Source organism: Mesocricetus auratus, unplaced genomic scaffold (assembly GCF_017639785.1).
Source record: "Mesocricetus auratus isolate SY011 unplaced genomic scaffold, BCM_Maur_2.0 Super-Scaffold_100004, whole genome shotgun sequence".
NCBI classification, from domain to species: Eukaryota; Metazoa; Chordata; class Mammalia; order Rodentia; family Cricetidae; genus Mesocricetus; species Mesocricetus auratus.
Window position 1 is genome coordinate 93608053 of NW_024429189.1, and position 12909 is coordinate 93620961.

General features: G+C 43.8%; 1 protein-coding gene across 1 annotated transcript in view; it reads left to right on the plus strand.

Moving 5' to 3' along the window:
* Positions 1–11156: 11156 nt before the first annotated feature.
* Ap4e1 (adaptor related protein complex 4 subunit epsilon 1) overlaps positions 11157–12909 on the plus strand; it is a 64036-nt gene continuing 62283 nt past the window's right edge. Inside the window, exon 1 of the mRNA XM_040746238.1 lies at positions 11157–11368. Coding sequence (XP_040602172.1) covers positions 11222–11368 — 147 coding nt within the window. The 5' untranslated portion in view covers positions 11157–11221. The remainder of the gene's footprint in view (positions 11369–12909) is intronic.

Sequence of the window (12909 nt, forward strand, 5' to 3'; positions counted from 1 at the left end):
GTTTAAATACTGAAAAGAGGCTTTTGTCATTCATCACAGTCCATACCAATGTCCAAATGTTTTAAATGGGTCTTTTTTCCCCCAAAGGGAAAAGCTGGCAAAATGAATTCTGTTGTTTTAAGGTGTATCAAAGGCTAGCTGCTAATCTTCCAGTTTTGTTGGCTTTGGGATGAAAACTCACGGGTCCAGGAGGTTGATGTAGCAAGCCTGATGAGACACTGGAAATCTCGAACTGACTGTTTTATTTCTTTTTCGGGCTGTAGATTTGATGACATCAAGGGTCAGGAACACTGATTTAGGAGATCTCGAACTGGCTTGAGCAGGCTTCCACGGTCTCAGGTCCAGTTTTTTCTGTTCCATGCATCTCACCAGATGTTGTGACCGCTACTGAAGCTTTATTCTTTTCCTGTAAGAAAACACAAACATGCCCTCGACCCCAAATTAGGGTCTTCTCTACTGTCTAGTGTATGGATGTTTCCATTTGGCCTGAGTAATAGTTATTTAACTTTTATTATGTCAGAATCTGTCTGAAGCAGATTCCTCACTGGCATTTATATTTTATAAATATTTAAATGAGGAGTAGATTATTTAATGAATCATGTGGAGACTGGGGACATTACTCCCTTTTATTTTTAAATTTTGTTTGAACTGTTGAAGTTGGACCATAACAGTAGAAGGATTTGTCTACCCTCCTTAGTCAACTATCTAGGTGAATTGGGATCACTATTTAGAGTATTAGTAGATGTCCTTTAAAAGGGACATAACCATTAAGTACCTTTGAGAATCATTTAAGGATTGTAAACTATACTATGTCCCAAATAGTCCCTTTTTTTTTTTTTTCTAACCTGTAGCTCTCACTAGCTGACAAGGCCTCGTTTGCATCTGAACTGACAAGGCCTAATTTGTATCTACACAGACACCTTTGGGGGTGGGGGCCTGCCAAAGCGGCAGGACAGTTCCCTGAAAAAACCTCTCTCTCTCTCTCTCTCTCTCTGACTGGCTCTGAGGGCTTAACTTGAATTTTTTTGTTAAAATATTAACCGACTGACTGGATGTTTCTTTTGGCTATATCTAAATCGATTTAGGTAGTTTTTAACTGTTTGAAGGGATTTAAGTATCCCTTTAATCATATCCAAGGCAATTAGAACAGTTGCTTTTGTCAACATTCACGCATTTACATTTCACACTTCATACATACTGACGTGGCCATGTCCATACACACAGACCATGTATACATATCTCTCCTTGCCTAGGTTATGATTAGTTTGTTGAACTGAAACTTCTTTAACAGAACAACTCCAGTCAATCTTTTAATTAAAACTAAAGGTTGAAAAAGTCCTGTATGTCCCTCGTCATTTTTTCATTAGAGAAGCTTTGAGCTACGCTCAGGGGCTACAGCCATACCCACTCCTTGTAATTCTGTAGATGCAAAATGGAAAGGCCAGGCTTTTGCCAAAAGTTTTTAGAGATGACTCACAAAATTGACCTTAAATTTGTATCAATAACCTACCCCATATAAATGTAACCAAACATTTTTATTTTATATACCTTTGTCTTTTTCTTTACTGAATGCTAACATCTCACTTATTAACTTTACCAATTTTTTTTAATTTACCCATCTTTAATCTATCCTCCCATTGAGGATGATCCTCCAATCCACCCTCCAACTGAGGGCAACTTCTTATCTTAGGTTCCCTTTTTTTCCTGACCTTTGTTAGGTGAGGGCCTAGACATTTAATCTAATCCACCCTTTAACTGAGGGTGATCTCTCAGGGTCCCCTTACTTTCCTGACCTTTGTCAGGCGAAGGCCTGGAGATTTAATCCAATCCACCCCCCAACTGAGGGCAATCTCTCAGGGTCCCCTTACTTTCCTGACCTTTGTCAGGCGAAGGCCTGGAGATTTCATCCGGTACCCCTAGCTTGGCACCCCTTTTTAATACATACTTACTTATAGCCTTACTTGTTGGCCAGTCGTTTAAATCTCTGTTTTTCTTTACTTTTCTGACCTCAGTGGATCAGGTGAAAGACTGGAGATTTTTTATTTTATTTCTTATTTTACCCTCCTTTTTTTTTTTTTTTTTTTTTTTTGACTGGGTTTCTCTCTATCCTTTTGGAGGCTGTCCTGGAACTTGCTCTATATACAAGGATGGCCTCCATCCTACCTACCTCTGTCTCTCGAGTGTTGGGATTAAAGGCATATGCCACCAACACCCGACTCTAAAGATCATAGCGAACATCCTTCCAATCTGGGACATTTAAGCCTTCCCCAGTAATGAACCATGGACTGGCATGTTCAATCCATTTTAAAAAGCCTTCCAAGGTTTTAGGCTTTACTGTAGTCCCATGTCCTTTAAGTAACTTTTTAACTTGATACTGTAATTTAAGCTTCCCAGAACTATTCCCCATGGTTTCTTTTTTTTTTTTCCCCCCAATCTTTCCCTGGCCAGAAAAAGAGATGAACCCATTCACTTACCTCGCTTTCACGATCTCGGTGGGATCCTCCAATTGTCGCACCTGCTGTGCGGCCTGCATCCAAGAATGTAGCAAGGTGGTCGGGATAGATGACACAGAGACCGGTCGGTTGCTTTAAGAAAACTTTATGTTTCCCAAGTCAGCTTAGGAGGAGACCCCAGTCCGCTTAGGAGAGCTCTCAGGAGAAGTCTTAGGAGAAGTCTCAGGAGAAGTCTCAGGAGAAGTCTCTCTAAGAAAAAGGAGCTTCCCTTTTTAAGGACTTCTGCCATTCATCTACATACCATTCTTTCCTCCTGGCTGGTGGTCTAATCTCCGGCCCCAGAATCGGGGAGACACCACAGGGAAACAGGAAGAGGCATCTAGCCGTAGGAGGTGTGAAAGGCATGGTATTTCAGTGAGCAAGCCCTTATCTCAGCCCTATGAAGAGCTTTAAAGCACTGAATTGTTTTCAGTAAACATTACACAGATGCCTGCTCCCAGGCCGAAGGGGAAGTGGGTTTCTGCTCAAGGTCTGGTGTCCCCACATTTTTCTCCATTTATGATGATGTTGGCTATAGGTTTGATATATATAGCCTTTATTGTCATGATGTATGTTCCTTGCAGGACTTTTATCGTGAAGACATGTTGAATTTTGTCAAGGGCCTTTCTGTATCTATTGAGATAATTGTGTGATAGTTTTTGTCTTTTAGGTCTATTTGCATAACTAATTATATTTATTGACTTACATATGTTGAACACTCCTGCACCTCTGGGATAAAGCCCACTTGATTGTGATTGATGATCTTTGTAATATATGTACATATTTGGTTTGCAAGTATTTTGTTTGTTTGTTTGTTTTTTGATACAGGATTTCTCTATGTATCCTCGGTTGTCCTGGAACTTGCTCTGTGGACTAGGCTGGCCTTGAACTCAGAGATCTGCCTGCCTCTGCCTCCCTAATGTTGGGATTAAAGGTGTGTGTCACCACTGCCAGGCTGGTTTGCAAGTACTTTATAGAGATTTTTTGCATCTGTTCATTAGAGATATTGGCCTGTGGTTTTCTTTTTGTTGTGTCTTAATGTGGTTTGGGTATTAGAGTAATAGTGATTTTGTAGAAGGAGTTTGGATGTGCTCTTTCTATTTCATTCCTTTTAAAAAACAATTTAAGAATCTAGGCAGTGGTGGTGCATGCCTTTAATCCCAACGCTCAGGAGGTAGAGCAGGCAGATCTCTGAGTTCAAGTCCAGCCTGGTCTACAGAGCAAGCTCCATGACAGACAGGGCTACACAGAGAAACCTTGTCTTGAAAAAACTAAACTAAAATAAAAATTTTAAGAAGTACTAGTTTAGCTGGGTAGTGGTGGCCCACACCTTTAATCCCAGCACTCAGGAGACAGAGGCAGGTGGATCTCTGTGAGTTCGAGACCAGGCTGGTCTACAAGTGCTAGTTCCAGGATAGCCTTCAAAGCTATACAGAGAAACCCTGTCTCGAACCCCCCCCCCAAAAAGGAAGTACTGGTTTTAGTTCTTCTAAACTAGAACACTTCTATGAGATCATCTGGGCCTGGGTAAATCAGAAGGCTTCCCCCTCAGCCCCCAGACAGGGTTTCTCTGTATTGTTTTGGAGGCTGTCCTAGAACTTGCTTTGTAGACCAGGCTATACTTAATGTCACAGAGATCCTCCTGCCTCTGCCTCCTGAGTGCTGGTACTAATTAAAGGTATGTGCCACCTCCTCCTGGAAATCAGAAGCTTTTTTATTAGTACTTCAATCTCCTTGTTTGTTACAGGTCTGTTTAGGTTGTGGATCTCTTCTTGGTTTAACCTTGATGATTTGGATGAATAGAGAAGTTAATCCACTTCTTTTAGGGTTTCTAATGTAATAGGGTAGAGGTTTTTAAAGCACTCCCTTACATGTTCTGCATTTCTTTCATGTCTGTTGTAATGTTTCCCTGTTCATCTCTAATTCTGTTAATTTATGCCCCCACCCTTTTTTAATTGTGCTAGGGGGCTGTGGATATTGTTTATCTTTGCAAGGAATCCGCTCTTAGAGTAATTGATTATTTGTATTATTTCTTTTTTTACTATTTCTATTATTCTTATTTCAAATGTACTGGATTTGGTCCTTTTTTAATCCTGTTTTTCCACATTTTTTCAATTGGGTCATTATGCTGTGATTTTTCTTTGTTTTTTGTTTGTCAACCTGGAGCATGCCAGTGTCATTTGGGAGGAAGGAATCTCCATTGAGGAAATGTCCCCATTGGGTTGGTCTGTACACAGCCTATGGGGCATTGTCTCGATTATTGATTGATGTGGGAGGGCCCAGCTCCCTGTGGGCAGATGGTCCTGGGTTGTATAAGAAAGCAGGCTGAGGAAGCCATGAGGAGCAAGCATTATTCCTCCATCGTCACTCCTGTTTCCTGTCTTGAGTTCCCTGACTTCCCTCAGGGATGGACTGTTATCTCAAAGTGTAGTCTAAAATAAGTCCTTTCCCACTGAAGTTGCTTTTTGTCGTGGTCTTTTTCACAGCAATAGAATCCTGACAGGAACAATCGTTAAATCATTAACGTATGCTCTTTCTGACTTTTTGTATGTGTATGTGTAGTTGTTTTGAAACAGGGTCTTTCAACATAGCCCTTGTTGTCCTAGAACTCACTGTGAAGACCAGGCTGACTTCAAACTCTGCTTCTGCTTCCCAAGTGCTGGGATTAGAGGAATGTTCTACAAAGCTTGCTTCTTCCTGATTTTCCGTCACAAGCTGGAACTCACTATGTAGACCAGGCTGGCCTCGAACTCATAGAGACCACCTACCTCTGCCATCAAGTGTTTGGATTAAAGGAAGGAGAGATGGCTCAGAGGTTAAGAGCACTGACTGCTCTTCCAGAAGTCCTGAGCTCAAATCCCAGCAACCACATGGTGGTTCACAACCATCTATAAGGAGATCTGGTGCCCTCTTCTGGCCTGCAGGCATACATGCAGGCAGAACACTGTATACGTAATAAATAAATCTTTAAAAAAAAGGAAGGCATGCCTGGCTTCTATCTGATTTTTTAAAAGTAGGCACTTAGAGCTATAAACTTCCTTCTTATGATTGCTTTTAATATGCCCCAGAGGTTTTGTTGTGTTATATTTTCATCTTCTTCCAGGAATTTTAACTTCTTTCTTGATTTTTTTTCCCTCTGACCCACTTATCATTCAGTAGAGTGTTATTTAGTCTCTGCAAGTTCAGAGCTTTTGGGGAGCAAATGCTTGAATGGTATCCTAGAATCAGTTCCTAGGAGCAGAGAAAGGGCAGTAGTTTCTTAGAGTAGGTGGCCAGCCCTGCATATTACTGCTGCAGAGACGAGAGTGCCGGCACTTACCATATGTCGATCCCCTGGATGACAAGACTTCCTGACTGGGCAGAAAACCATAGAGAAGGTGGTTAGACACAAGTGTGTACATCACAGAGAGATGAGTCTGGCATGAGGAAACTCAGCAGAGAGTCATAGGTTTTCTGCCCCAAATAATGCTTTTCCGATGATGCAGTAAGCCAGTTCAAGCCGGATTGAAATGGTACAACAACACGTTTATTGGGAGCAAAGCAACTTCCAGGCGGGTTCGCTGGTCTCAGAGATTGTGGCCAGAGAAATTGACCTCCTGAGCCAGGTCAGGAAAGCTTTACAGATTGTGGGAGGGGTGATGATGTATCAAGCTGGGTTTGTGTCCAAGTGTGGTCAAAAGCTGAGCGCTTAGGCAGGGACTTGGGCTGCTGGCAACCTGGGGCAGGGGAGTTGCAATAGTCACTGAGACTGCTGTTTCGGAGCCTTTCCTCTTTGTTGGGAGACTCAGAGAAGGGGAAGTTTGGAGAGAGAGGGAGAGAGGGAGAGAGAGGGAGAGGAAATGGGGCTTCCCAGACCATGCAGGGGCAAACAGAAGGCTCCAACTGAACAGAGAGGACACCATGAGAATCTAACAAGACAAATTTCTTCCTTACTGATTAATCATAGACTACCACTAAAAGGAGGGGGAGCTGGTTGGTGGAGGTGAGAAAACCCGGTGGAATGGATTTGGAGGTGCAAATGGAAGACACCCAGGCTCTTCTGTCAGTTTGAATGTGGACTGGTCCCTCCCCAAGCACCCCAGGCTCACACTTGACACATGGTCGTCCTCAGTTGGTGGCGCTGTTTGGGAAGGCTGTGGAATCTTTAGGAGGTGGAAATGTCCATAGGAAGTGGGTGACTGAGGGTGGGCCTTGAGGCTTGATATCCAAGCCCTACTTGTTATGAAATAATTTTCTTGTACACTGTAAAGGCGCCTTTGCCAACCTATCTTCTGACTGGTTTGATAAAAGAGCCAACTGGCTAGTAGCTAGGCAGGAGGCATAGGCAGGACAGCAAGACACAGAAGATGCTGGGAAGAAGGAGGGAGAAGTCTCAGGGAGTCCCAAGCAGATGAAGAGAGAAACAAGATGAAGTTACCCCTGTTGAAAGAAGGCACTGTCATGTGGCAGGAGGTAGAAATAAGGGTTACTTTAAAAAGTAAGAGTTAGCTAGTAACAAGCCTGAGCTATCAGCTGAGCATTTATAATTAATAAGTCTCTGCATGGTTATTTGGGAGCGGCTGCCAAGACACAGAGAAACTCTGCCTACACTTACTTCCTGGGTATGGATGCCATGTGACCACCCAGCCTCCTTGGTCCTGCCATCATGCCTCCTCTGCCTGCTGTCATGCCTTTCCCACAATGAACTGCATGCCTCTGGAAATGTGAGTCAAAATAACTCCTTTTCCCCTGCTGTGCTTTTGTCGGGGGTGTTTATTACAGTGACTGAAGCATTTCACCGTTCTTTTTCATTTTACAGTTTTATTTAAATCCTAAAAATTGTTGCAAAATCCTATTCATATAGGCCAAGCATTTCCTAAGAGCTAAGGCTGCACATAAGTTTTTGTGTCTCTCTTTGGAGAGAGTCTATCACTTCATATTTCAGTCACTTCCCCGGAAGTGACTGTTTCTCTCTCTCCCAATCTGAGCTTCCTGCCTCTCAGCCCCTTGTAGATGCCCTAGTACTGCATTCTTTTCTGGATGTGGTGCTCTCTTAACTTGACTGTAACCTTTGTTCCAGCAGGCTTGTCTTGTAGTGATTTAGTCGTCGTCTTCTTCTTCTCCTTCTCCTTGTCCTTCTCCTCCTCCTCCTCCTTCTTCTTCCTGTTTTTTGAGACAGGGTTTCTCTGCAGCTTTGAAGACTATCCTGGAATTCACTCTGTAGACCAGGCTGACCTCAAACTCAGAGATCTGCTTGCCTCCTGAGTTCTGGGATTAAAGGAGTGTTCACCACCACTGTCCGGCTGGAGTTACTGATTTTTAAACTTGTGTCAAGTGTGTGTGTGTGTGTGTGTGTGTGTGTGTGTGTGTGTGTGTGTGTGTGTGTGTCTTAGTGCCCATATGAAAGTCTGAAGACAACTTGTGGGAGTCAGTTTTTTCTTCTTCCTCCTTTACCACTGGGTCATTTCCCTGGCCCAAAGCCCTGCAGCTTGTTTTGTGTTTGTTTCGAGACAGGGTTTCTCTGTGGCTTTGGACGCTGTCCTGGAACTCGCTCTGGAAACCAGGGTGGCCTTGAGCTCATAGAGATCTGCCTTCCTCTGCCTGTGCACTGTGGATTAAGCATGTTTGGATACTGTATTCCCACCCTTTTCTTCTGGAAAGACATTTGTTTACTCTAAGTCAAGCTTATTTTTTTTCCTTTATCCTGGATCTTGTAGACTGTTAGGAAAAGTCCTTAAAAGAAAGATTCTGGGAACTGGACTTGTAAAATGGGTGCTCATAGGAAAATGCTCAAAGAGCATATAATGCTGTTTTTGTTTGTTTTACTTTACTTATTTCTGAAGATACTTGGGGGAAATGTACATTAAATACTTTTATGCTGGGCAGTGGTGGTACATGCCTTTAATCTTAGCACTTGGGAGGCAGAGGCAGAGGCAGAGGCAGAGGCAGAGGCAGGTGGATCTTGAGTATTGAGTTGCAGGACAGTCAGGATTATTACACAGAGAAACCCTGTCTTGAAAAACCAAAACAAACAAACAAGAAACCCTCTATACAAGTGGTTCAACTGGACAGTGTAAATACATAGTGTAGAACAGAATTTTGTTTCATGGATCATGCCTTACAAGGTTAGACAGTACAAGCTGAGTCATGGAGGACTTCTAGCTAAATAGGGATTTTCACCACAAAGAATTTGCTGTAGAGGGATTTATCCAGAAAACACAGGACTCTTCCAGCTAGTGCCAGGCTGATTCGGGTGGACAGAGGAAGTGGGAAAACACCAGACATAGGGGTCAAAGCAGAGGGAAGAAAACACAAGTGATATTTTGTGCAAAATGGGAGTAACTCTGAAACGGGAGGGGACCTCTTCTAGGGCCTCGCCCTTTCTTCTTTTCTTTCTTTCTTCCTTTTTTCCCCCCAAAACAGGGTTTCTCTGTATTGTTTTGGAGGCTGTCCTGGAACTCGATTGTAGACCAGTCTGGCCTCAAACTCACAGAGAACCACCTGCCTCTGCCTCCTGAGTGCTGGGATTAAAGGCATGCGCCACCAATGCCAATGTCTGGCTCTTTCTTTCTTTTCTTCTTCTTTTTTTTTTTTTTTTTTTTTTTTTTTTTGGTTTTAGGAGACGGGGTTTCTCTGTATTGTTTTGGAGGCTGTTGGACCAGCCCGGCCTCGAACTCACAGAGATCCGCCTGCCTCTGCCTCCTGAGTGCTGGGATTAAAGGCGTGTACTACCACAGCCCAGTGGCCCTTTCTTTTTTAAAAAATGTATTTATTTTATTTTTAATGTGTATATGTATGTGTCTACATGTACAAATGTTACTCATGCATGCAGGTGTCCTGAGAGACAGAAGAAGATGTTGGATCCCCTAGAACTAGAATTACAGGTGACTGTGAGCTGCCCTAAACTGGGAACAGAACCTCAGTCCTATCCAATAGCTGCAGGGACTCTTGACCCTGAGCCCTCTCTCTGACTCCAAAGCCATTTCTTTTGGCTGTAACTGCTGCCTCTCCCCTGGAGAGCCTAACTTGGCTCTTCCTAATTCCTTTTCAGATTCAAGCAAATTATCTCCTCTCAAGAAAGCAAAGAAAAGAAAAAAAGAACCTTGAGAGTTTTTTTTTTTTTTTTTTTTTTTTGGTTTTTCGAGACAGGGTTTCTCTGTGGCTTTGGAGGCTGTCCTGGAACTTGCTCTGTAGACCAGGCTGGCCTCGAACTCACAGAGATCCGCCTGCCTCTGCCTCCCAAGTGCTGGGATTAAAGGCGTGCGCCACCAACGCCCGGCACCTTGAGAGTTTTTTTGTTTTGTTTTGTTTTGTTTTAAGAACCTGTGCCAGAAATTCATTCAACTTGAGATACTATGTAGAGCCAAGAACTAGGAACTGAGTCAGGTCTGCTCCTCGCTCTTCTGGCGCCCCCTTGTGAATTAAAATGGAACTGTTTTTGTTTGTTTTGGGACATAACCTTGGTTGGCTTACACTACCAGTCTAGCCTGGAACTCACTGAGATCCACCTGCCTCTGCCTCCCAGCTTAATTCTCGAACTGAATTCTTTAAAGTTTTCTAGATCCCATTTTTGCAGTACCAAGGAATCACCTTCTCTTTTGGCTAGACTCTCAGATCACTGACGGACTCCTTGTCATTTCTGAAGCTGTCCCATAGCCACGTCCTGCAGGATTCACGTTTTTTGGCCCTTCAGTGTGTCATTTTCTGGCGACTCAGTACAATAATTCAACCTGCCTAAGATGTCTCAGTGGCACTGTCTTTGAAAGGTTAGCAACAGAGCTTTGCTTAGCTTGTCACGTCTGTTTGAAATGTGTAATTTTTCTTTCTGCTCTGCTGGCAACATACTACAATTTGAAAATGTTCCATTGGATAAGATACACTAAGGTGAATATCACCCAGGTCAAGATAAAGAAAGCGTCTTTCTCTTTCTTTTTTTGGCAGTGTTACCACATTCCTTTCCCCTGAGTAAGAAAAGTATCTGATATTGCTTTTCCAGCATTTTTGGATGCAAGAAAAAATTTGGGGGGGGGGTCGGGAAAAGTTAAGACGGGGTTTCATATAGCCCAGGTTTGCTTTGAGTTTGATTCGTGGCAGATGAGCTTGAATTTTCTTGCTCCTCCCCCACCCCCAAGTGCTGCGGTTACAGACAAATACACGTGCCTGGAAAGTAAGTTTTCTCATCTTTCTAAGCTAATGAAAGAGCCTAGATTTAAAAATTCCTTTTCACTTTGGCATAAAATATTAAATTCTAACGAAAAATTTTCTAAATAAAGTTTAAATATTGAAAAATGTTCCAGTAAATTAAAATTTATCTTTGCAGAACTACTCTATCCAGTAAACTTTTGTTGTTGTTGTTGAGGTATAGGTGAAAGAACAACTTAGATTTTTAAAATATCACAGATGAAGTTTCAGAGGTAAGAGTTCATAAAGGTGTTAAGAGCACGATAAAAAAGATGATGGATCAAGTCTGTAATTCCAGCACCTGGAGGCTGAGGCAGGAAAATGGCATAAATTCATCAACACTGCTTGGGAGAGTCTCGAAAATACAAGACTACTCAAGTGCACACACATTTCGCCGCTTTTGAGAACTCTGCTCACCTTCGCGGACTCGTGCGTCCCTGGCGGTCTCTTTGGGAAATCCATCCTGTTCGCACCTCCCCGGCCGGAATAAAGATTTCTTATTCAAAACGCCGGAAGTGACTACGGAGGCCGGGAGGTTCAGCGTGCAGCATCTGTGACCCGAGGCCGCGATGAGCGACATGGTGGAGAGGACGCTGACGGCACTGCCGGGGCTCTTCCTGCAGAACCAGCTGGGGGGCCCTGCGGCCTCCAGAGCACCCTTCTTCTCCAGACTGGGCGGCCTCATCCGCGGCGTTACTGCGCTCTCGTCCAAGCACGTAGGTGGCTGGGGCGGCGGGGTGGGGTGGGGTGGGCCGGGCCGGAGGCGCCGGTCAGCTGGGTGGACGCGGCCGGGCGTCCGCCCCAAGCTTGGGTTTGCTGCCTGCACCGACCGCTGCGAGGCCGGCTTTCTGATCTGGAGGCCCGAGACCCTTCGTGTGCCCTCTCGGCGTTAAACCTGTGTATATTCCGTGGGGTGCTTTGAGGAGTACATGAGCTGTCAAAAGAGTGAACTTAGCCAGTGCGATTTAAGTCCTGGGCTATGGTCTCATACGAAGTTTCTCTTCCCTGTTGAGTTTTACTTAGTTCCTCCTTTCTGGAGGCATCACACACCGCAACTAACTCCCACTGCTGGCAGGGCTGTTATCTTTGCAGAGCTGGGGGTTCCTAGGCCAGAGCAAAGGCTTGGGCAAAGACGGGCTTTAAGAACGAGAAGTTACAGTAGAAGTTCCTGAACGTGCACGGATTGCGTATGGTACTGATTCAAAGCCTCAAGGAGTGTACGTCTTAAAAACATAATAATATTGTGTCATAATTTCTTCAGCGCATCTTTATCAAGCACAACTATGCGTTAAATAATGAGGAAAATAGAACACGTCTCTTTCTATCAAAGACTTGGTCATCCATTTGGGGCTTAACATAAGTGTAAATAAGTACAATGTAAATGCTAGCAGAGAGGAGCAAGAGAAACAAGATGCCTTTAAAGGTTTAAAATGTGCATGTGTTTTAATTGTAAGTTGGTGTATAGCGATGCTATGTTGGCCAGAGCTTGCTGCACACCCCACAATCATGATTTGTGTACTGAACATACCTTAGTGATTCTATTTTGCTAATTTGTATGAGTGGCCAAATATAAAAACACGTGTTTGTACTCTTGTGTGTGTGGGGGGGTGGAGGGGTGGATGGACGAGGGTGCATATGCTATGGTAGGGTTCAGAGGACAGCTTTGGGTGTTGGTCCCCGCCTTCCACCTTGTTTGAGGTAAGATCTCTTTTGTTTTCTTCTGTGCCATATACTCCGGGCAAGCTGGCCAGGGAGCTTCTGTGGGGTTTGTCTCTACCACCTGTCTCTCTGTAGGAATTTAGGGATTATAGATAAACCTCACTGTACATGGTTTTTGTTTTTGTTTTTTGTTTTTATGAGACAGGGTTTCTCTGTATTGTTTTGGAGGCTGTCGGTCCAGCCCGGCCTCGAACTCACAGAGATCCGCCTGCCTCTGCCTCCCGAGTGCTGGGATTAAAGGCGTGCGCCATCACCGCCCCGCGTATCTGGCTTTTTATATGATGGATTCTGATCCTTATGCAGCAAGTGCGTTTACACACTGAGCCATCTGCCCCTGCTCCTGAATGAAAATTTAAAGAATGTGTCTTTTGGCTTAGGTTGCAGTTTGAAGCTGCACAGGCAGCTAGATGTGGTAGTGATTCACTTCTGATCTTTTTTGTTTTGTTTTTAGATTTTTTTTGTTGTTTTGGTGTGTGTGTGTGTGTGTGTGTGTGTGTGTGTGTGTGTGTGTGTACAAAAGTGCAGATGCCCTCAGAGT